Source organism: Enhydra lutris, unplaced genomic scaffold, assembly GCF_002288905.1.
Source record: "Enhydra lutris kenyoni isolate GAN:26980312 unplaced genomic scaffold, ASM228890v2 scaffoldscaffold9, whole genome shotgun sequence".
NCBI classification, from domain to species: domain Eukaryota; kingdom Metazoa; phylum Chordata; class Mammalia; order Carnivora; family Mustelidae; genus Enhydra; species Enhydra lutris.
The window spans coordinates 73481681-73505434 of NW_019154093.1; the positions used below are offsets into that span (position 1 = coordinate 73481681).

The 23754-nt window shown below is 50.8% G+C and overlaps 2 protein-coding genes across 7 annotated transcripts; both read right to left on the minus strand.

The window, feature by feature from the left end:
- Positions 1–1323: 1323 nt before the first annotated feature.
- LOC111143204 (proline and serine rich coiled-coil 1) lies at positions 1324–4915 on the minus strand. Of its 6 annotated transcripts, none has more exons than XM_022496763.1 (8): positions 4843–4915; positions 4412–4469; positions 4262–4319; positions 3366–3807; positions 2897–3011; positions 2556–2804; positions 2156–2249; positions 1324–1939 (listed from the first exon to the last, which is right to left on the minus strand). In XM_022496763.1, the coding sequence occupies exons 2-8, from the start codon at positions 4428–4430 to the stop codon at positions 1936–1938; spliced, it is 981 nt and encodes a 326-aa protein (XP_022352471.1). In that variant the 5' UTR covers positions 4431–4469; positions 4843–4915; the 3' UTR covers positions 1324–1935. The 6 variants fall into 6 exon arrangements, with proteins under 6 accessions (XP_022352471.1, XP_022352469.1, XP_022352474.1 ...); XM_022496761.1 differs by having other exon boundaries at positions 2556–2807; positions 4843–4872; XM_022496766.1 differs by having other exon boundaries at positions 2556–2674; positions 2868–3011; positions 4843–4872.
- Positions 4916–9848: 4933 nt separating this feature from the next.
- Positions 9849–22396, minus strand: LOC111143595 (myosin binding protein H like). Its single transcript, XM_022497422.1, has 8 exons — positions 22252–22396; positions 14072–14160; positions 13091–13286; positions 12722–12861; positions 12421–12580; positions 12183–12319; positions 10735–10921; positions 9849–9901 (listed from the first exon to the last, which is right to left on the minus strand). The coding sequence occupies exons 1-8, from the start codon at positions 22394–22396 to the stop codon at positions 9891–9893; spliced, it is 1065 nt and encodes a 354-aa protein (XP_022353130.1). The 3' UTR covers positions 9849–9890.
- Between the last annotated feature and the right edge of the window lie 1358 nt (positions 22397–23754).

The following is a 23754-nucleotide window of genomic DNA, read 5'->3' on the forward strand; positions in this document are numbered from 1 at the left end:
ACCAAGGGCCCTGCTCACCAGATGGCAGCTCAGGACTCAGCTGGAGAACACCCCTAAGGTTTTCTTGCCTCTGCCAAATTTCTCCAGAGCCAAACACTCGGTGTTTCCACATCCCCTACCCCAGCTCAATTCTTAGAATCCCAGAGGCTGTAGGAGTTGCTGCAGGAGGCTCAGGGAAAGGGGCAAAGGCCTAGGCAGCTGCTGCTGTCACACAGATGAATGTGTTTGGTGAACCTGAAGATCAGTCATAAAAAGGAGAAGACAGCGGTGGAGGGCCCCTGACTGGGAAAGAACATGTCAATGCCTAAGTACGGTGCTGATGGGCATATATGTGTGGGGGGCACTAGCTGATGCTCCACTCCCTCTGCTCCTTAAGTCATAGCCCAGCCTTTAAAGAGGGAAGTTCTCTCAAAAACTCACAAGGAATTAGGGGTGCCTGGTGTGCAGTCTTTTTAGTGTCTGACTTGGTTTTGGCTCCCGTCGTGATCTCAGGGTCGTGAGATCAAACCCTATGTTGAGCCCTGCCTTGGGCTCCATGCTCAGGGCAGAGTCTGCTTAAGCCTCTCTTTCCCTCTCCCTCTGCCCCTACCTGCCCCCTCCGCCAGCTCTCGCTCTCTACAATAGACAAATCTTAAAACAAACAAACAAACAAAAACCTCACAAGAATTGATTTGGTTCTGGTTGCAAGTGTGAGAAAAGGGAGACCCTTAGTAAAATCTGTTAAATGAGTCTCTGTCATTTTTTCACCAACCCCCCACCATCGTGCAGTCAAATTTATTTTTCCAACAAATGAATGAAATTCTCTGCCACATACAAATCGTAACACCAGGCATGGCAGAGGTTTATAAAACCTAGTGTCAGCCCTCAAGTCTAGGCCCAACAATTCTAATGATATAAGGTAGAATGTGATGAGGTGTTCCAGTATCTTCTGCTAAAGCAGTCAGCAAAACTGAGTACTAGGGTACCCACCAAAGGGTCCCCTCATCTCATCAGCACAGCAGACTAGATGCTGAGGCATTCTCAGAAGGCTCTGTGCTCTTGCCAGGAAAGGTCACCCAAGCTTAGGATATAAATAACGATTTGACCAAAACTTTGCCTTGATAGCCTTACTCATGTATTTCCATTGATCTGGACCTTTCAATAACATACGCATCCTGGAAGAAGGCAGCTCGTTCCCATCTAATGCCAACAAAGTGAGGGCAGGTGGTCCCGGTCTGACGAGCTTGCAACACAAGCCCCTTTGGCCTATTTAGGCCCAGCCTGGGAAGCTCGTCCTGACTCCCTCATGGGAATAACACAGGAGTTTACTACAAATTTGTTTGAAATTGGAGAGTTTACTTTCACATATACAGAGATTAGAAAAATACATTCATTTTGTTTTAGAAAAACGCAGCCCAATGTAAGCTTATCATCAACTGGCCCGTTAGGAGTCACAGAATTTGCAGGAAACCAGGTGCCTGCCTCTGCCTCTCCAAACAAGCCTGCAGTTCAGTAGAGGGTGCTCCTCAGGGAGTGGGGCGGTTAGCTACAGAGGCCATTCACATGTAAATGTCCAGTGAACCAATGCCTGGGAAGAAGATCAAACTCTCTGAGACTGAACACAAGAGGGGGGGTGGACGAGGACAAACTACTCTCTGGCTTTTCTCATTTTCTGCTTGTTAATTTCACTGTCAGGAGGCGACCTCTTTTCCCTAACCCTCTTTCAACTCACAGGGTTTGACTCCCCTCCAGCTCAACCCTAATCCACCCCATCTCCCATCTCTTTACTGCTGGGGCACCAGCCCTGGTGGGATCTCTTTCTCCTGCTCCTGGGCCAGGATTTGCTTGAGTTGGGGCCTGTCTTCCATGAGAGGGCTTGGGAGGCCGAGTAGAGGTGAGTCCAGGCAGTGACTGTAGTGGTTTGCTACGGAATTCTTGCTTGCTGTCCTAATCTCTTTACCTAAAGAATCAGAAGGAAGAACCGCTTTAAATTGTCCTTCTGCAAGCCCGTTTGTCACCTGCTGAGCTCAAGTTTCTCAGGGAAGGAAGAATGGGACTCCCTGCCTCTCCAGGCTCCCCTCCTCATCCCTACCTTGCTACACAATACTCAGGGCTGGTGTCCACAACAGTTTGGAAGCCCAGAGGATGGGAGAGAGAGCATCTCAACTGATCTTACCTGGTAGGTCCTGGGACTGCAGCTTTCTTGGGGGGCTGAAGATTGCTGCGGGTGGCACCAGGGGCAGGAAGATTTGGTCGCTGAGAAATGGGAACTTGATGGGGATGGACAAGAGAAATGAGTTAGCACAGAGTTCAAGTGACCTTCTCAGAGTTCGGGATTAGTGCCTTTCTTCCTACCCAAGGTAAAAAACACGAGGTATTTGAGAACCACAGTTCAAACTCTTTGCTCGGGCCCACATCCTCTCTTTAACTCAGTCTCGCCATCTTCAAATTGAGTGGTAATGAAGATGGAGGAAGTAGTCACTGTTCCCAGCTCTGGGGGGGGGGGTACATTCAAGCTAGACAAGGGTAAGCATTCTTCATCCTGACTTCCAACTGTTATGTCCACTCTTCCTCACCTCTGTGCCCTGCAGTGCTTGGTCGTGGAACTCCTTTCCGAGTTGGCAGAGAAGCTGGAGGCAGGGCACCTTTGCTGGGTGGTACACTCCGGCCGGTGAGTGGCATTCGGCTGGCAGGCCTGGGGATAGCCGAGGGAACAGGCAGTCGACTGGAAGTCTTAGCAGCTGCTCCCTGTGGCCGAGAGAGGCGCTGAGAATTGCTGGTAGAAGGCTGTGGGGCCAAGACTGGTCTGACAGAGGGAGGCGGGCCTGCTGGAATGAAGTAGAGGAATTAAGAGGGTCATCTCCACATCCTTCCCCACTCCCATTCACCCACAGCTTTGCTGTCCAAGCCTCCTCACTTGCTGTTGCTCTCCCACTGGGTCCAGCTTTGCCCCAGACTGGGGGAGTGGGCCGGGCAAGAGGAGAAGATGCTGGGCTTTTGGATGCAGGGAACAGATTGCAAGTGGGTGACTCCTGAAATACAAAGAGAGAAAAAATAGAACTAGAATGGAAAAAGAATCTGTTCTGCTGGCTGTTTGAGAAATAGAGGTGGAGAGTTGCCTACATCCCAGTAAGGAAGGGCAGACGTTAGCTGCCAACATCATCATCCTCACCAATATTGTTTACCGTAAGCTTATTATAGACACTACATAGAAATGTGCAGACACTGTGGTAAGTGCTTTGCTTACGGTATTTTGCTTACTTCCAATAATTCTGAGGTAGAATCTTACTAACCCCATTTTACAAAAAAGGAAACCACTCTAGGGCTATACCAAGTCATACATTGTGCCTGAAGGGACACATCCAACCCAGACCCTTCAAACTTACCCTCTTCACACTGGAGGGCCTCTTTCCAGATGCTGCCCGAAGAGCCCTGACTGACCCCTTCTTATCGCTGCTCCGGAGTCGGGGTGTCAGGCTGCTTGGAGAGGGGGTACTCCGAGTCAAAGAACTCACAGTGGGCAGCAGGTCTCGGACGGGACTGTCCTTCAGCACAAAGGTCTCCCGCCTAGGGCTGGGCTTCACCTTTCGAGGCCCCAGGACCTCACCTGTGCTCTCCTGCTCCTGCAGGGCACACTGCTCCAGCTGGGCTGCCAGTCGGTTGGCCTCATGGAGAATCTCCTCTAGCTTCTCTGGACTAAGTGGGCCTAAGCTGAGCCTCACCCCCTGGGGGGCTGGGGCCACTGCATTTGGGTCACTTCGATTGGAAAGTCCTCTTCGGAGGGGTTTCTCTGGAGTCACTGACACTGCTATGTCTTCCTCCTCACGACTGAGACAGAAAACAAACCAGGCACCATGCCCACAAAGAAGAGAGCAAGAGACTGTGCAAAGGAGACTGGGCACCCCCCTCAACAGAGCCAGGGATACAACCCCAAACCCCAATGCCTATGCTTGCTGTGAGATCTGGCCTCTAAGTGATGAGATGCCTGGTCCTATGAGGCCTAATAGGCCTTTAATCCTTACTGACATTGGAAATGATGCCAGGATGAAGATGCAGCAAATCCATTTACCCTTCTTAATATCCTGAAATCTCATTCTAGCTTATCCCTTTTCCCTTCCCCCAATAGAGTCATTGAGGCTCATGTCAACAATGCCCCCAGCAGCTGCAGGGCACCCAACCTTGCTACATTACCCAGACCCCACAGACCAATAATTCAGCAGTAAGGGGTTAGAGACAAAGAGGCATTGTTGGAGGAAAGCAAGAAAGTCAAAGAGGATGGTACCTGTCAGATGGTGACAGCCCTCCAAAGTCCAAGGTCTCATCCACTATAAACTTCACATCTGTAGGGGAGGAGGGAATGAATGCCAGCCTCAGGTTGCCAACAGGGATCTCAATCGCAGCGCCCTCATTCTTTCCTCTTTACTTTCCTTACCTTCCTCCAAATCTTCCATGTTCCAGCCAGCAGGAGCACGAGTCAGATGAGACCTGAGCTGGAGAGAAAATATTCCTTTCTTCAGGTCTCCACACTGCCCAAGGCTCCCAGCTAGACTCAGGGTGCAAGCCAGGGGTGGGGGAACACGCTGGAGGTAAAGCAAGAATCCCAGGAGTAGCACCTGCCCTTTTAACAGCCCTGTTACCTCCAGAGAAGGTGCGGAGAGCGCACCATCCCCCTTCCCCAGGTTGCCCGGCTGCCCCCCTACAACCAGCTCTCTCCTCACCGAGGACAGTGTGCACCCCCTATCTTCTTCCCCGCCACCATCCTCCGGTTCTTTCTCTCCCCAAATCACCTTTCCATTCCCACGGCACCACACCCACACCACACCTCCAGCCCACCCTCGGTTTTTACTTTCCGCCCCGCCTCACCTGTCGCCGAAGGTGCTTGCCTCCCACTACTTAGTCCCTGGAATCACCCCCGAAGGGGTGGGGCTCCTTTCGAATCTCTTAGGCTCCACCCACTTCTACTACACACGCCCAGTGATTGGCGGATCCCAGCGTTTCCCGCCCCCCTTGGGGGCGGGGCAGCGACAGGCAGCCGGCCGGAAGTCTGTCAGTGGGGGCCGTGCGGAGAGCGGCTCTAAGAAAGACTCCATCCGGAGGGCTGAAGCGGGGAGTCTGCGAGCGCGCGCGCGTGCCCGGGAGACCTCCCTACGGAGCAGGCGGGGCCTTGTGGCGCGGGGCGAGGGACCTGGCCAATGAATGTAGGTTTCGCGCCCGGCTAGCCCCGCCTCCTTTCCGCCCCCCCTCCCCCAGCTGGGCGGAGCCAGGGCTCACCAGGCCGACCTGGAACTAACGCCGCGCTTGAGGGAATTCGGTTCCGGAGGATTACTTGGTTTGCAAGCACCACATTTGCCAGATTTCCTCAATTGTGATTTTTTCAAGTTGCGGGAGCACCCAGACCTTTATATCTTAGGTATATTGAGGATCCATAAGAAGTACATCTCCCATCGTCTTTTTAAGCGAGAACTTTCGGAACGTGAGGTAGCGGAGGTGTAATTTAAACAAAACAAAACAAAACAGGCTTTTCTGGCAGGGAGGTGTGGGTCCAGTTCACCCGAGACCCCTCCGTCACAGGCAGGCAGGCTTGAGCATACGCAGCCCCTCTCTTCCCCGCGGAGTGAGGATCCTGACCATCAGTTATGGTCCCTCGAGTTTTCGGCCGCGTGCCACAGGGGCTTTTGAACGTGCCTGTAAACGCTTTCAAACTAAAAGCTGTGTTTGTAAAATGCTTAAGCCTACTCATTAGAGAGTCCCTCTTTGTTGTTTCCCAGCGGTTGCCTGTGACTAGCCTGGGCCACCAGTTACCAGGGCTTCTTAGAAACGTTTTAAAAATCGAGAAGAATGGCTGGAGAGCTTTGGTCTCCTGAGTTTATGACCATTATCTGGGCTATTTACAGGCCTTTTGGGGGGTTTCCTTCCTAGTTTTTAGCCATGAGGTTGAGGTGGTGAGGTTTGTAGGCGTGAGCTGGTCCCTGAAGTAAATGCCACAGGCAGCAAAGAGACCTTGGGATTCAGTGGGGGGCTGCGGGGCTGGGTGGGGAGGCCCTGGACTTGCAGGCTTGTGGGCAGCAGAGCTGAGAGAAGAGGGTTGCCTGGGTTTCTATAGGCTTGCTGGTGAAGGCGGAATTGCCGTAGCTTGTAGCATTTGGGTTCTGGGGAGGTGGGAGGGCTGGAGCCGGGTGACTCCCTCTCTCCAGGCAGGTGGTGGTGAAGCAGAGTGTAAGGAGAGAAGCTGCTCATTAATTAGCAAATTGGCTGTTTGTTTCTTCTAAGGAAACTCGTCCTCAATTTCCTGTCACCAGGGGTGCCTGGGGGGCTCCCTCCGTTTGGCTCAGGTAGTGATTTCAGGGTCCTGGTGTGGAGCCCCCTATTGGGTTTCCTGCCCAGCCTGGAGTCTGCTTCTCCCTCTTTCTCTCCCTTCACTCATGCTCTCTCTCTCAAATAAATAAAATCTTAAAAAAAAAAAAAAAATTCCTGTCACCAAATTATGATTTTGAAAGCCGTTGCAGTACCAGAAAGAAAAAGCAACTGAACTTTCTCCACCGTCAAAATAACAATAAAATCAGAAAATACAGATTTCAGGCATGAGAGTTCTTACTCAGCATAAGGCCATTACTCTGAGAATTGTCCACGTTAGCTCAACCCCAAAATGAGATATATGAACAGATGTTTAAGATTTTGGATAAATGTTAAATGAATTAACAAAGAGATTGCATCCTCCCAGGCAGGTGGTAGACCTTAGTTCAGAGGGAACTCCATAGTGTTGAATGCATAAATGATAAAATTAAGGATTCCAGGACAGTCCTTCTTGAATGTGGAAAGATTAACTGTGACTGGAAGTCTTGTTCAGTGTGAAGATTTTATTCCTTTATCATGAAGGTTCAGAATAGATGAACTGTAAGGGATGGTCCTTGAGTACTCAACAGACAGCTGAGGAATGGGGCTGTGGGCAGAGGCCAGAGGTCTAACTGATTCTTAGGGGATCATAGCTGGGAGTATTCTACTCCTTCCTGACCTAGGCCCTGCCCTAGCTGGAGGGAGGCGGGGAGCTTCTTGGCCATTGCGTACATGACTAGCTGGCTCTGGACTCTGGGCCCCTTCTCTCCCCACCCCAGCATTCTCACCAAGGGCATTAGACCCTACAGATAATTTGTGTGGTTACTTTCTCAGCTTTCCCAAGATGCTACATAATTAGTAATGTTCTGAATGCATAGAAGAAGTTAATTTATGACATATGATGGATGCCTTTGGGGCACCAGGACTTCATTCTTATAGTGCTCCTGTTGAGAAAAGCTGGAACAGACACTTTGCCTCAATTGAAAATAGACCTTTGCTTTGAACAGAAAAGCCCTTCTCACTCTTCTCAGGCAAAAGAGTCCCCCTCCCTCCTCAAAGCCTTGTCTAAGATTTACTATCTCCTAGGAATCTTTTCTTTCTTAAACCCATGATCCCAACCCAGACCCACTACAGTGAGGGTCACTGGGTGAAAGAGGGGAGAGGAAAGAGGAAAGGCTTGAAGTCAGGCAGACCTGGTTCAAATTCTACTACCAGCTGCATGACTTGGAGCAATTTATAAACTTCAAGTGCCTCATGTGAAAAATGAGGATTAAAAGAGATAAAGCCTGACATCCAGTATCTGATGCAGAGAAGGCTGTTCTAGTTACATATTACTGTGTAACAAACCAGCCCAATATTTTATGGCTTGAAACAACAGCAACCATTCACCTCATGATTTTACAATTTGGGCAGGCTTGTGTAAGGACCATCTGTCTCTGCTCCACTGGGAGTAGGTTGGGCTTGACTAGGGCTGAAGGGTCTCAGGTGGCTACACATGCCTAGGGGCTGTGGTGTGGACTGTCGGCTGGGATGCTTGGTTGTCCTGCATGTGGCCTCTCATAATTCAGTAATCTGTCCTGAGATTCTTTACATGGGAGCTGACCTCCAGAAGCAAAAGCAGAACCTACTAGACTTCCTGAGGTCTAGGCCCAGACCGTCACAACATCACTTCCGCTATATTCTTTTGGTTAAAGGAGGTCACATGGTCAGCCCAGGTTCAAGGGGAGGAGAAATAGACTCCAGCTCTTGGTGGGAAGAGCACTATGCCCATCCTAGCCAGGATGGGAGGAATTGCTATCTTTTGCAGACTCCATCATAGAATGCCTTTAATATTTTACTCATTATAAGAATGAAAACAAACATGTAGGAAAGGGTACCTCACCTTTACTCTTTCCCCAGGACTTAATGAAACTGCTCTACTTTCTTTAGTATCTCCCAGCCTTCAAGTCTCAGTGCCCTGTCTTTAATTAGCTATGTACGTGTTTATGTGTTCTGCTGTCTGTGTCTCTGTGATGGACATGCGTCCTGTTTTCCAACTTATACTGGAAAGTGCAGAGAGGAAGAGTACAAGTCACGTTCAGCATCTCTTTTAGCACCAGGCACTGGATAGAGTTGAATTCAGCTCTGGCATAGACTCTAGACAAAAGGACGGTGTTAGAAACCTCTGCGGAAGAGAATGTGGGTATGGGGAGAAAGAGGAGTGTGAGGGTCTGCAGATTCTATACAGTCTGGTTAAAGGATTCCAATGTTCTAAATGTTTTTCTTATGTTTTTCCCATAGACAGTGGCTCAAACGGATGGACACTGAGGCACTGAGGATCCACACATTTATTTAGATTAGTCCAAAGCAGACACTGTGCTGGAGCTCCTTGAGAACACAGTCTCACTGCAGTCGGGCTTCCTGGAGGCACAGAAAAGAAAGTATGTTGTGGCTGTAACAGCAAACACCCAGCGCACATCCAGGATGCTGAGGCAATCCTCTCCCTGGTCCCTGGGTCCTGTGCTGTCACTTCTCTACTTACTCTGCTGTGTTGCCCGTGCTGGCTGAGAGAGAGGTAGCAGAGCAAGTCCCCCTGACAAGGCTAACCCCAACGTGACATTAACATTAGCCCAGAGAGGGGACTGAGGGGTGGCCAGAGAACTGTCTTTGCAAGCCAACTGGCCAAGAGAGTTCTCCTGAGAAGTCTGTGCTTTTAATGCATCCCTGAGGGTTTTTATTTGCTCTTTATCGATGATGGACTCAAATAAATGGCTTCTAGGTTGGTATTCTCTCTCAATTTTCATCAGCCCGGAACTGCAAGTCCAAGGAGACACTGGGAACCAGTTCTCCTTAATTCTCCCACGAGCTGCTTTTTCACCCCACTCATCAGTTTGTACACAGCACTTCTACTGTGCGTGATGCAGAACCTGAACACGCTATCCCATTTTAAACGGTGATCTGAGTTGCCCTTTGCCAGTAATGTGCTGTTTGGGACCACATACCCACATGTTCAATTATTATTGGCATGATGATAATAGTGGTTTCTTCTCTCAGAAGGGAGGGAATCCATAAATTTCAAAGCAGAAGATAAGCAAACTAATCTGTTTCTCACCATGCTCATGATTCTGAGGTAGAAACAATGACTAGAAGCAGCTTCCTGTCTTTTTTTCCATGCTGCTGCCACTTGCTGGTAGTTAACCTTCCATCCTCCACTCCTGATTGTTCCCTTGATGACTTTTCGTATAGTGCCTGCCCGCCTCCCTCCCACAGAACCCGCTTACAGTTAGGTAGGTGCTGTCATCCCTTTCCAGAGGTCCCTTAGGTTTAATACCTGTCATCAACTTGAGTAGAGATAGATAGAGGATGTGACACAAGTAGTACCATCTCTGGTAAATTCCTTTCACGGAGATGATAGTGGTAGCTTACCAAAGAAAGTGGTTAAGAGGAAAGTAGTCACCATTGGCTGCATGGTTGAAAGACTCAGGAATATATGTCTGTCTCAGACTCAACACTAGTCATAAATATGACCTACTCCTTTCAGAACCCTAGCCCCTCTTTCCTTACCTTTGTCAGAGTTGCCCTAATCCTCTTGGGGAGCCTCAATGAGGAGCTGCAAGAATTCAGACATTTCTCAGAGTTAACATCTCCGAAATCTCTGGGAAACCCTCTTGTGGAGCACTGGGAAGGAATAGGTCTCTCCAGAGTCCATGGTGCTAATTAGGAGTCTCCGCATGGGGAAAAATAGGGCGTGCAATGGCCTGTTCATTCCTAATTCATGCTATGCACACTTAGAGAGTGCCCACTGTGTGTCAGAAACTGGGCTCAGCGCTGGCTGGGGTGGGCAATGATGACAAAGGGAAGTCAGAATGTCCCTGCCTTCACAGTGCTCTTGGTTTAATGGAGAAACAGATCAGTAAACAGGCACTTACATAACAATACGCTAAATGCAATGACGGAGATCTGAACAAGGGCACAGGAATGGGTGGATGAATGAATACTTTAAAAGAGGTAGAGAGTGTAATTCTCCCTTTTAACAAACCAGAGGGGCAAGTCCTAACAGACAGCTGCAGCTATCCTGGACTCAGTCAAAGATTGTATAATTTCAAGACAAACGATCTGAGCGAAGGCCAGGAGGCTTGTGCTCTTTCCACCACAGTGCTGACTCCTCAATTAAGCAGTGCTGGGGATCTTGGGTAAACCGATCACTGCCCTGTGCATCAGGTTTCTCCTTTGCAGAATAGAACTAGCTATCCTGTATTACAGAATAATGTTGGAGAGAAATAAAATATTGGAGGATAAAAACAGCTCCTCACATCCATCCTGATGTTAACAGGGCTGAGAGCACCTGCAGGGGTGGCCAGCCAAGCCCTGCTCCCTTGCAGGCTTGTAGCTCCACCCCCGAATTTTCCAGCTGTGGAGAGAGGGGATGAGTTCTGCCCTTACCTTTCACATCCACCCGACAGTCCACAGACGCCTCCCCCAGGGGGTTAACCGCCTTGCAGGTGTAGATGCCCCCGTCAAAGGGACCAGGCTTGCGGATTTCTAAAGAACAGATTCCCAGGTGACTGAGAGCTCTGTACTTGGGGTTGCCTTGGATATCCATCTTGTTCTTCAGCCAGATGATCTTTGGCTGGAAGATAAAGACGAGGGGCCAGCACAGGAGTGATGAGAACCAGTTGTTCTTTCTGTGCTCAATCCCTGGGACTCCTCGCCTACAAGGCCTGGGGACACACGGGCCAGAGAAGTGGGAGGAGTAGGGTGCCTTAAGAATGGGTGACACGGGATCTAGAAGAGATAATGGTCTTCTGGAAAGCTCTCCATGCCTTACATTTGGGGAGGTGCTCCCTTTCCAGTACCCTCAAAAGCCTCCTAAGCTCCTACTGTTGGTTTAAAAAAGCACCTGACACCTTGCCTTGTTCAAGTATTCCTGACTAGAAAAAAGGTGGGACCTTTGTCCCATCCTGCGTGAGCAGCCCCCTCATGGATCCCAAGTACTGGGCCTCAGGATCTCCTCTTTTTTGTATATACATTGTTGAATCATTCATATTCTGTTCCCACTGTTGGCTTGGGACTCACTGTTGCTCCTCTGGTTAGAAAGTAGTTTCTAGGGGCGCCTGGGTGGCTCAGTGGGTTAAAGCCTCTGCTTTCGGCTCAGGTCATGATCCCAGCAGGGTCCTGGGATCGAGCCCCGAGTTGGGCTCTCTGCCCTGCAGGGAGCCTGCTTCCTCCCCCTCTCTCTCTGCCTGCCTCTGTGCCTACTTGTGATTTCTCTCTCTCTCTGTCAAATAAATAAATAAAATCTTAAAAAAAAAAAAAAAGAAAGAAAGAAAGTAGTTTCTAGAGTGTGCTTATTGACATTCTCTTTCTGAGACGATCTCCATGCAGCCTGGCCCAGGACTCCTATGCGAAACATACTTAGTAAGGTTGTTAGTGCTGTTTTATGCAGTATGGTAATCAGAAGGACAGTGACCAGATTGAACAAAGACTTGCTCAGGGCTGTGGCCTCAACTCCAGACACCTGGCATACAGATGGCCCTGAACAGGTGAGGCATAGTGGGTGATGAAGGAGAAACCAGGGAGACTCCATCGCCTCTGCCAGAGAGACAACTTGAACTCACACCCCGCTGCCAGCAGACCAGTAAGTGACATCTTCATATATGAGGAAATTGGAAAAGGAAATTGGAAAGCATCATCCACATCCATATCCACATCAGCCTGTCTTGGACTCTAAGTGCCCTGATTGTTCACAACCTGCCTGAGCCTCTGTGGAAGGGGCAGGGGGTGGAAGTAGGGGGAATAATGATGTGTTTAGAACATTCTTCCACACGGTGGAGATTAGGGCAGGAGCAGGGAGTGGCGTGGCCTGGCCCGCGGGCCGGACTCCCGCTCACCTTGGGAGAGGCGCGGACAGAGCAGAAGAGCTGGGTGTCATAGCCGGTGACTGTGGTGCAGTCTGCCAAAGGCTGGGTGAACTTCGGGGCTTCAGAGAAATCTCGCTGCACAAACCCCTCGATCTTGCAGACAGTTGCTGAGGGGACCAAGAAGGGCCATGCTGTAGTGCCTGAGAGCCCCAGCCCTCTTCTACTCTTCATCCTCAACTCTTCCCGGCTCCCAGGCCCCAGGTCCTACCTGCTTTCTGGATGTGGGCAAGGTCGGCTGTGATGGGGGCTGTCTCACTGAGCCCACACTGGTTCTCAGCAAAGACTCGAAAGGCGTAGGAGTTGCCCACGATGAGGTTGGAGACTGTGAAGCTGGTGCGGTGATAACGCTCCAGCACCGTGAACCACAGCTTAGGGGTCCCAAGAAGATGTCGTGAATGAGATCCCTGTTTTGTGAACTCACTCTACCTCAGCCCACTGCACAGAGCTACCAGAGCCCCATTCCAGAATGCATTATTCCTCTCTCCCCACTCCCTCCCAGCTGGCCTCACCCCGGATTTTGTGTCAGCCTTCTGCAAGGTGTATCCCAGGAGTGCCGTGTTGCCCGTGTCTTGGGGAGGTGTCCACTCCAGAGTAGCATTGGAGCCCCAAACGTCCACCAACTTGATACTCTGAGGAGGGCCTGGCCTCTCTGAAAGGGCCAAGCATGGCAGCAGGCATGGTACCACTCACATATACCTGGGAACCACTTCGGGAGTGCCCCTCCCCTTCTCTGCTCATCCACACTTCCCCTCACCCACCACTGTGCCCCACCCTTGGTGAGGAGTCACCCCATCTTCCCCAACTCTCTGTGATGGCTCCTCTTTAGCCTGGAGAGGGAGCCCCTGAGGACCACTTCTCTCCCACTCCCCGCATTGTACCGATCACCAGGATGTCAATGGTGGCAGTGGCCTCCAGCTCTCCCAGCTGTACACTGAGCTGGTAGCGACCCGAGTCAGCACGTTGGGCTTCTCGGATGAAGAGGATGGAGTCCTGCTCCCCATTCCTCACACTCACACGGCTGGTATCCAAGGCGCAGCCATCATGTGTCCAGGTGGCTCGAGGTTTGGGTTTGCCCTAAGAAATGGGAAAGGACTGTGAGGAATCCCAAGAGGGCTTATGACCCTCCCTGTCGCAATGGGGGGGGGGTGGTCAGAGCCACCCCAGGTCCCCATGGTGACTTGACTTGAACTGAAAATGCCTTGAGTTAGAAATTGGTGGGCTGTCCCAGGAGACTGGCATCTTTCATCAACAGTCTAAGGATCATGGGGGAACGAAGGGGTTTGGCTTTGAGTTTCCCACCCTCTGGGTTTAGGTCACCTGGGGCAGCTGAGACTAACTAGAGCTACCTAACCTCCCAAGAGCCCTCTAAACTGAGAGCTTCCAGAACTCTGCTGACTGAAGGACATAGGGTAGCCTCAGTTCGTCACCTGCGGCATGCCCAACCCAAACCCCACATCAGGAGTGCAAATTGGAAGGGTCATTCTGCCTCAGACTTATGGTGACATGGCCCCCTTCATTCCAGGCCAGCATGACTGCCCCAGTGCCAGCAAGACTCTTAGTATCCGTTTCCAAATTAAAACCCTGGCCTTGGGGCACCTGGGTGGCTCAGTGGGTTAAGCCTCTTTCTTCGGCTCAGGTCATGATCTCAGGGTCCTGGGATCGAGCTCCGCATCGGGCTCTCTGCTCAGCAGTGAGCCTGCTTCCCCCTCTCTCTGCCTGCCTCTCTGCCTACTTGTGATCTCTCTCTCTGTCTGTCAAATAAATAAATAAAATCTTAAAAAAAAAAAACCAAAAAACCAACCCTGGCCTGGTCCCAGCGTGGACCCAACATGGACCCAGTACGGGGCCAGCATGATCACCTGGAATGGGATTAGTAGGTTCACAGTGTCTCCGACCTTCCGGATATAGGTCTGCCTCAGGGTCCGAGGTAGCCAGATCTTGGGGTGCTCTGAGTGATGGAAGGAAAGAGAAGAGTGGGTGGTGAGCCTCCTAGTGTGGGAGGAGTAGAGCTCGGAGGAAGTGGACCCCATCTGGCTGTACCTCGTGGGCAGATGACCCAGGTGCTCAGCAAATCCAGCCTCTCCTAGGGAACGGGAAGATTGCTCCCATCGTCTCACTGGGATTTAGGCAAAAGTGATTGGCTGAAAGATCCCCTTGAGAGCATTCAAGTCTTGCAGAAAGCACTGAAGTGTGAGCCTGATGCTTACTTCTTTTAATGGGTAACTCTCAAACTACTGACTTTTCATCAACCGAGATTCTTTTTTGTTTGCGCACAGAATGGTCTAGCCTGTGCAGTTTGTCTCTCAGCCCCTTTCCTATGTTTGTCCTTAACAGCACTTCTTTTATCAAAGCCACTTTCAATGTTAGTCTTGACATCCAAGGGTCAGCCCTACTTCTCAGCTTGAGGAGAAAGCTTTCCACTCTGAGGGCAGAATCACACAGGACCCACTAGGGCAGCACCGTCATCACCGCTCAGGGAGCTGACCCCTGGGTCCCTTCCTCTGCACGCTGCCCCACTTGGGCACCTGCCCAGTGCTCTTCCAGTTCATGGACCATTGCTTTGTATGAATAGGATCTGGGAAAGACTAGGCCCACTGCTCACTACTCCTTGATCTCCCAGGTGTGTTCCAGTGAGAAGAGGGATTAGCTCCTGTCCCTTGGCTTCCAGGATGGAGGCAGGAGATGCTCAGGAAAGTGCTGAGTGTAAGGTATGGAGGCCGACCAGCTGTGACCTCTCCCCCTCACAGGAAGCCTTAGGCGGCCTTGGCTGAGAAAGTGCAAACATCCCACCTGGGTTCCCTTGGGAGCCTGGCTTACACGACACCATTTCCCAGCTTTCTAGGGCTCTGGTGTCCTCTCCAGGGGCACACATGGTCTCCTGCTGTTGTTGCTTTAAGTGGAACGTGATAGCACCTCAGGTCTCACCAACTCCCCAGCCTCTCCCCACAATTCGTTGGAGCAGCTGTCAAAACTTCACCCCATTCACAACTGTGGCAAACTGCACAACGGTTTGACAGAGGAGTCCAAACTTTCTGATAACGCTTCCCTGCAAATACATTCCTGAGCATTCTACCACAGCATATGTGTGTTTACTTATAAGTTGGACTGTTTAAATATGTACATGACGCAATGCAAACTTCCGAGTGGTCAAATTCAAAATCAAGTAAAGAGAGTTTTCACTGTGTTCTTCCTACACCTCAATGCGTAGCCCACTGTTTAGAGACCAGGAACTTCCCTCCCCTGGCCAGCCCCATGACCGTCTTGAGATCACTTTTAGCCTTTGTAAATGAATATAAACATGGTACTGAGCACACGCCGTCCATCTCATTGATCTATCTTCCCTTTTCACTGTGTGGTTTACGTTTCCCCCTGGGGGGTGCAGTCTTGGACTACACTTCACCTAGGGTCCTGGCAAAAGCAGGAACTGAATGACGCGCTCTCTGTGCTGCCTGTGCTGCTGGGGCTGACCTAAGAACACCACAGCGACCCAGCCCCGGGCAGCTGAACGGACACGGCTCCACTTGCCCTCTATTCGACTTTGACGGTTTGGAAGGGGGTGGGGCATGAAAAACAGAAGAAGTGTTTGTGTGATGTGTTCCCCTCCTGTGGCGGTCTTGGCGAGCAACCAAGGAGTTGAGAACAAGCGGATATGACTTAAGGGTTTTCTGAAAAAGCAGGGCGGCGATTGAAAAGGAGGGTCAAAACTTCATCTTGCTGGGCTTGGTTCCCCACTGTCAGGTGGGGAAATAGCCCCTCATGCTTGCTGGAGAGAAGCCGGCTCTGCTGTCTCCTGCTCGGCCTGCGTGACGCAGAAAGACCCAGACGAGCACCAGGAACAAGAAGACAGGAGGGAAAGGGCTCGGAGCGAGAAACACATTGGTGAAGTTAGGCTGCCTCCCGGTCTAGAAGTGTGTGCCTGAAGGACCCGTTCTCTGAGCTCGGGGTCTCTGCCCACTTCCGGGGCCTCTGCTGTCCCCTGGGGCCTTCTGCTGTTCCCTCCACTGTCCCCTGCGGCCACCACAGTCAGAGCCCTGCCCGTGACCTTGCTCTTAGGAGGAGGAGGCAAAGAAGGGAAGACAGAGGGGACACCCTCCAGAGTTGGACAAGTTGGGGTGAGGAAAGGAACCCAGGTCGTCACGCCTGGAAGGCGTGCTGTCTGAGCCCTGCTCTGAACTCAGGTGAGAAATGGGCTTTTCTATGGATAAGTGCAAGCTGAGTTATAGATTTCAGCCCACTTCGTACCTCTTGTGTTTCTTAGACAACTACCTTTGAAGATGTTCCCGTTGTTTCACCTGAACTGAAGAGAATGATCAGAGAAATAGGTTTATGAGGAACATAAATTAAGAGGATGGCCTTAGAAGGAGGACGAGCAGAACAGCCTTGAGATGCAGAGGGGATACCAACCAGCAGGGGCAGAGAGACGGAGGAGAAGGGGACCGCTGGGATGGCAGTCTCTTCCTCCCCGGGGGGCTCCCCTGGCAGTTCTTTGCTTCTAGGCGGGATTCCCTGACGAGATGATGAACTGACAGGGAACAACTTACGTTAGCAGAATGTTGTGAGTCTGAGGCTTAGTAGGTGAGGATTCTGCGCTCAGCAGGCTCCCAGACCCCAGCTGGGGGAAAGAGGATGGGCTCGAGGCCAAAGCAGCTGACAGAGTGAGGGAAGTGGCAGGAGAGTACTTGGCAGCTGGGGGCACCCGGGCGGCGGAATGCTCTCCCCAGCTCCAGCCCGGTCCTCTGCTGTGCCAGAGCAAGCGAGCAATCTGCCCCTTTGCTAAGAATGTTAATCGGAGGGCTCACTTGGGCCACCTCTTTTCACACATCTGTGGTCAAGAGAGGTGTTAATTGTACCGACCTTGGGGAAACGTGGCTTTTCCCTGACGCCCAATGTCTTTCTGTTCCTCAGATGCCAGCACAGCTGTGAACCAGAGACTAGAGCACAGCCCGGGTCTTCTGAGACCGGGTTTGAGAGAGCCACAGCATGGTTTTCTTCCATTCATAGTCTTGGGGAAAAGGCATTTTGAAAAGTGCTTTGAGGGACATTGACTTCTGAGCAGTCTTTCTCTCAGACAGAATGCTAATTCTTTCTTGAAAATTAGCAGAGAAGGAGACTACTACTTAAAGTCCAAAGATCTTGACTCCTCTGGATTAGAAAATTCCTCTTAATTCTACCCTAACTCCATTCTGCTGAAGTTTATCCCTGTTTCCTTATTCTATGCTCATGGGAAATAGGTGTTCCTATTTTCTTAAAAATTCTCTTTGCGCCTTAAAAGACTTTCCTCCAGCAATTTCTTAAGGGCTGAGAAGTGCATGTTGATGTTATTACTTATGGTGTGGAGCTGAAGGAACAAGACAGACACATTGAAAGAATGAAGGCTGCGTGTGCGTACACCTATGTGTGAGAGAGTGCCTGTGCAAGAGTGTGTGCAAGTGTGCGATGGTGTGGGCATGTACTCAGGTAAGTGTGTGAGCGTGTGAGCACGTGAGTGTGTGTGTGCACGTGTCTGCATGAGTGAACAGCTACCCAGAAAGAGCAAATACACAAGGCGAGCTATGGCTTTGAAATAGGATGTGGCCTTCGCCTTATCAGAAACTTGTCTGGAGGGCATCTGGGTGACTCCGTTGGGTAAACATCTGCCTTCAGGGTCCTGGGATCAAGCCCCACATTGGGGCTCCTACTCAGTGGAGAGCCTGCCTCTCCCTCTGCCCCTGTCCCTCTACCCCTCTCTCTCCTTGTGCTCTCTCTCTTGTTCTCACAAAAATAAATCCTAAAAAAGTCTTTTAAAAGAAGGAAAGAAACTTGTCTGGAGTAGTGTCATAGGAAAAGTGAACTCTGAAGCACCTTGTGAAGGACAAGAGTGTCAGCTCCTTGAAGACTGTGAAACTAAGGTCAGAAAAAAACCAGAAGGACATAAAAGAGTAACACTAGTCTGAGGAGATTTGTGGCAGAGCCACAAGAGGGAAGAGGCCTGGGGCCTGAAATTATTGCATGCAGAACTATTTTTAATAGAAATAAATAGAGAAACTTTTTAATAGAAATAAACATCTATTGTTTTGGGAACTTCAGTTCTGAGGCCTATTTGTTACATCGACAGGCATTTCCTGACGAGCGCGGTCTCCACTGCTAGAGATCTGCTCTCTGGCACCAGATCCTGCGGCACCACTGAGACCTCTGACCCACGCCTTCCCACTCCTGCACTCCCCATCACCCTCTTGGTTACCATGCTCTTTCCTACCCAACTTACAGTCCAATCCTTATACTCACTCCCTCGTGTACCCACTCAGCTCCCTTAATCCTCTGGTACTCCACTGCACACTCTCCTCGCCATGGCCAACCCCAGTTAAATGCTTTCCAGCCACTCAGTGCCTGCATCTACACACTGGGGAAAAATACAAGAGAGGCTGACTGTGAGCCACTAACACTGACCACTAACTCCCAATAGCCCCCTTGCAATCCTTCCAGACTTCCCTCTTCTCTTGGGTGACTGCTGCATACCTTCCTCTTCTAAAAGCCCCATACCTTCTCCCTCATCCTCATCCTTAGTTGATGACCTTGCTAGTGTCTCAGGCCTGCCTATAGCCTATGCTTAACTCAGCATTCAGAATAAGCCTTAAAACCTATACCTGATCATGTCAGTTCTCACTTAAAACCCTGCCCAGGCTGCCCCATCAGTCTCAGTGTTGAGTCAATCTTCAAACTGGTATTGTTACCTCTCTGCCCCCAAACCTATCATTCTCTCTCTCAAGCTGCTACAGGCACAGTGGCCCCCATCCATAGGGCACACTCCTGCCTCAGGGCCTTTGCACTGACTATTTTCTCTACACAGAAAACATTCCCCTCAAATATCTGCATGCATTGTTCTCTCATCTCCTTTAAGTTGCTGCTCAAATAGCACTTTTTTAATGAGACCTTCACTGAATATCCTGTTTAAAATAGCAAACAAGTTTCCCACCCCCAGCACTTTCTATCCTCCTCTGCTTCATTTTTCGGCCCGTTTCTGACATATTATATATCTTACTTGTTTATTTATTGTCTATCTCCTTACACTAGAATGGAACCTCCACAAGGGGCGTTATTTTTGCCTATTTTGTTCATTTCTGTAACAGTGCCTGGCACATAATAATCATAAAAGAAATATTTGTAGAAGGAAGAAAGAGGATAGGAAAGTAAGGAGGGAGGGAAGAAGGAGAAAAGGAAGGAAGGCTGCTCCCAGGCATGGGCTCCAGTTTCCCAAGCCTGGAAGACAGAACAATTCAGATTGAAAGGAGATGCAGTTATTCTGAAATCAGCAGATGGGCCCTTCCTCTGGGTCTCAGAGCCTCCTCTCCTCCTCAGCAGGGGAGCAACCTGTCCCCCACCTCCCACCTGGAGGTGCTGCCTCCAGGCCCCAGTGCCTCCATGTAGTGCTGAAGGCAGACGGAAATTTTTTCCCAGTGCTGGCTGCCTACTTTTGCCTATTTAGCCACAGAGCAGGCTTTCTTGACTAAAAGCTCAGTGTTAGACAGTTGCAGGCTAATTTGATGTTGCAAATGAATTTCTGCTTCTGGTGCCTATTCTGTTTCCCACGCCTACTACAGGGCCCCTCTGGGTCCCGCAGTGCTCCGCATAAAATAGAGGAGGTGTTAAAAGGAGAAAAAAAGGCCTTGGCGCTCACGGGAATTTAGGGACCATCTAGGCCAGGTCCATGGTACCCTGAAGGACCTTCGAATGGGCTTCAGGGATTCTGTGAGTTCCCTGAAATTTTTTGAGTATTTTTCCTGGAATAAGCTTCCACAGATGTCGTCAGAATTTCCTAGGTGTCCATAGCCATCAAAAGGTTATCTTTCAATTTACAGATGAGAATATGGAAGCCTAGAGAAGGGCACTCACTGACTTGCCTAGGGTCATAGTACAGAGCTGGGATTTGAACTCATGTGTTCCCTAAGCAGATAACAGAATCAAACATACTTTGCAAACTATCACAAGCAGTGCCTACTACCCCTGACCTCTGGGAAGCTAATGAGTTGAGCTGCTGGCGCTGGTGGCCCTGAGGTCTGGGGCTCTTGAGGCTGCACTCGTTGGAGATGGCCAGGGGCTGTCAGGAGACCGCAGCCCACAGCATCTACTTACAGCAGAGGGAGGAGTGTGGGTGGGTTGGATGCTGTCTGCCAGGGCCTTAGGGAGACCTGCCAAGTCCGGAATCAGCAGTCCCGGCTCTCATTCTCTCTGTGGCTTATTCCTTGGACCTTTTTAGGAAGACACTGGCTTTCTGTCTCAAGACTATCCCAGCCTCGGGGCACCTGGGTGGCTCAGTGGGTTAAACCACTGCCTTCGGCTCAGATCGTGATCCTGGAGTCCCGGGATCGAGCCCCACATCGGGCTCCCAGCTCTGCGGGGAGGCTGCTTCTCCCTCTGACCTTCTCCTCTCTCTCAAGTAAATAAATAAAATCTTAAAAAAAAAAAAAAGACTATTCTAGGCTCAATGCTCACAGTAATTTCTGCTCCCTCAACCTCCTTTTCCATGGAGCAAACTCAGCCAGCTCTCTGCCTGTGACATCTAAACAGCTCCCGAAAACCCAGCGTCTCCCATAAGGATGACAGGAGGTAGCCAACTTCCCCTAGTCAACCCCATTTGCAGGTAGAACTCTTAGTCTTCACTCCTGACTTGGAAATACCTTATTATCTATTCACATCTTAGCTTGCCTCTTCTGAGGCACTTCGGATCATCTCCATAAACCTTTCAGCTGCCCTACTAGGTAGATATTGTTAATTACCATTTTACAGAGAGGAAATTGAAACTGAGCAGTTGGTTGGCTTGTCCAAGGGCACAGAACTGCCCGAGGTGGCACTGGACAGAGTCTAGATCACGTCGTCTTCTCCTACTTCCCCCTACCCTGGGGTTCCATGAGCTTCTTGTTTGCAGTCTTCCCATCCCCTGCACTCAAGATGTCGAGAGGCCCAAAGTAGGGATTTAGTGCAGGTAACTGTCTCAAATGTGTAAGGTGCCCATGGTCCCTCCTGCTGGTTAATGCACAGAAGGAAAAAGCCTGGCTCCTGCCTTCCATGTCTGGCCAGCTGAGCCAGACCCAATGGGCGACACCCCAAGTGAACATCACAGAGCTCACAGAGCTGTGAGCTGCAGAGGCCTCAGCTGGGGGGAGCTGGGGAATGGGTGGCGGGGCTGCTGGCAGGGATACCCGGGACTAGAAGGGCCACCCACCACCTCCTGGCTCAAAAGTACCTCTTTGCTTAGAGGCTCACAGAGAATACTGTGGAAGGGAGGCCAATACTTCTCCTGGATGGGCTCTTCTTCCATGAAGCTCAGGCCCCAGGAGGCTGGGGATTTCCCTGGGAGCCAGCTGGAGTGTTAGTGTAGCTCCTCGACCCACGGCACTGCCAAGCGACAGGCAGAGTGTCCTGCACTATTTGTTCACCGCCCAGTCTCTCAGTTGCTAGAAACTTTTCATTGCTGCTCCCCAATCCAGACGGCCACCATCTCACCCCTCATTTCCTTCCTGGCTGGTATTAGTATATCAGGTCCTCAGTCTCTGGGACATTTTTTTTTTTTTTTAAAGATTTTATTTATTTATTTGACAGAGAGAGATCACAAGCAGGCAGAGAGGCAGGCAGAGAGAGAGGAGGAAGCAGGCTCCCCACTGAGCAGAGAGCCCGACGCGGGGCTCGATCCCAGGACCCTGAGATCATGACCTGAGCCGAAGGCAGCGGCTCAACCCACTGAGCCACCCAGGCGCCCCTCTCTGGGACATTTTATTACAAGTACAAATATAAACAGATCACCTTTAGTCACTGTAAAGGGCTGCAAATACCACTCACTGACTTCTCACTCAAAAAGCACAAACCCAGCAGACACTTGAGCAGCAAATAAGAATCCACCAAGGAAAGGGGTGGGGGTTCCAACCAGTGCTCCTCCATCCTGGGTATCAGTCCCATGAAGCCGTTCACTTCTGCACAAAGCTAAGGAGGTGCAGCTGGGTGTTAGGGAGACCTCCCCAACTCCTACTGACCCAGCCGCCCCACCCTTCCCAACCCCACGGGTCACCTTCTATACGGGGCAGGAGCTGGGGAATGGGGCTGCTGGACTCTTGTCGAGATGAAGCAGGGGGTCCTTCAGCATCAGCGGTGTGCGTTTCTTTCACCTTCAGTGTGGATCCCGAGGGCACCTCCAGAGCTGTGACTGCCTCCATGCTGGGCCACCCCAAGGCTGGGCTCCAGCGGGAGATTTTCACTGTTGGTGGTGAGGGAGGGGCTAAGCACCGCTCTCCAGCCTGGCCTCCCAGGGTCCCAGCCATGGGCTTATGTAACTGGCCTGGCCTTCTCCCACCCAGCTACTCTCAGCAGAAGGGCTGAAGCAGGGACTGGGGAAGACAGGGAGATCAGACAGCAGCCCAGAATAGCGGCAGGAGGGCTGAGGTGACAGCCCTCGCACAGCACTGGGGAGGGCGGGGAGGGCTTGAGCTTCAAACAGCTCTCCTGACTGCACTCACAGATCGCACAATGGGGGCTGGGCTTAGCAGGCTTAGCGGGTTCGCAGGCACACCTTTAAGGGCTCCTACTCTCTCAGCTCCACAGTCGGCGAGCTCTAAGTTCTTACCAACTTGCCCTTTATGGGGTCTGTCCCCATCCCTTCCGCCTAACCGCCTAGTGGTAGTGGGAGGAGGCTGAGTCTGCGCTCCGGAGCCAGACCAGCTGGCCTCTCCTTTGGCTCCATCACCAGCTAGCTTGTGTGACTGGCCACATGTCACTGTCTCTTAGGTCTGCTTCCTCACCTGCAAAACGGAGAGGATAAGGACCACAGGGTTGTTGTGAGGATTACAAGAGGCAATCTGTGTAAAGTGCTTAGCAGAATGTGGCTGACTAAGTGCTCCATAAATGTGAGCTATTTTTAGGTGAGGTTGGCATGTGGCCCTCTGAGTGCTCCCTTGCCTCGGAGATAAAGCACCGGCGGAGTGAGAGGCAGCCACGGTGGAGGGGAGCCAGGGCCGAGAGGCCGGAGGGTATGGGTGTCACTTCTGGCTGTGCTACTCGCTCAGGATCTAGGTGACCCTGGGCAGATCACGAACTCTGAACTGCAGGGCCTTGGGCTCTGAGACCAGAGATGCTGACACCATGACCATGTTGAAGAGAAAACAGTGAAAGTGGAAGGAAGTGGCCAGACCACTGTGTTAGTGACGCACCAAAGGTTCTGCGTGATGTCTAGGCTTACCAAGTCACCATTCTTCATGTCCTGTCCACCACATCCAAATGGTTTCCTTTCACACCCCTGCTTTACTAGCTCTAGAAAGCAGCATCCCCGTGTGTGTGTGTGTGTGTGTGTCTGTGTGTACACATTACTTTTCAGAGCAGCTGTAGTTTCCCAGTAAAGTTGAATGGAAAGTACAGAGTTCCCACATATCCCCACCTCCTTCCACCAGCCTTTTCTTTTATGGAAAAAAAAAAAAAAAGAGTGTAGTTGAATGAATGGGCTCTTTACACTCATTTTTCCCTTTAGCCCTCAATTTGGAGGCAGAGCGATACTTTCCCAGGAGCCTTTGCTACTCTTTGC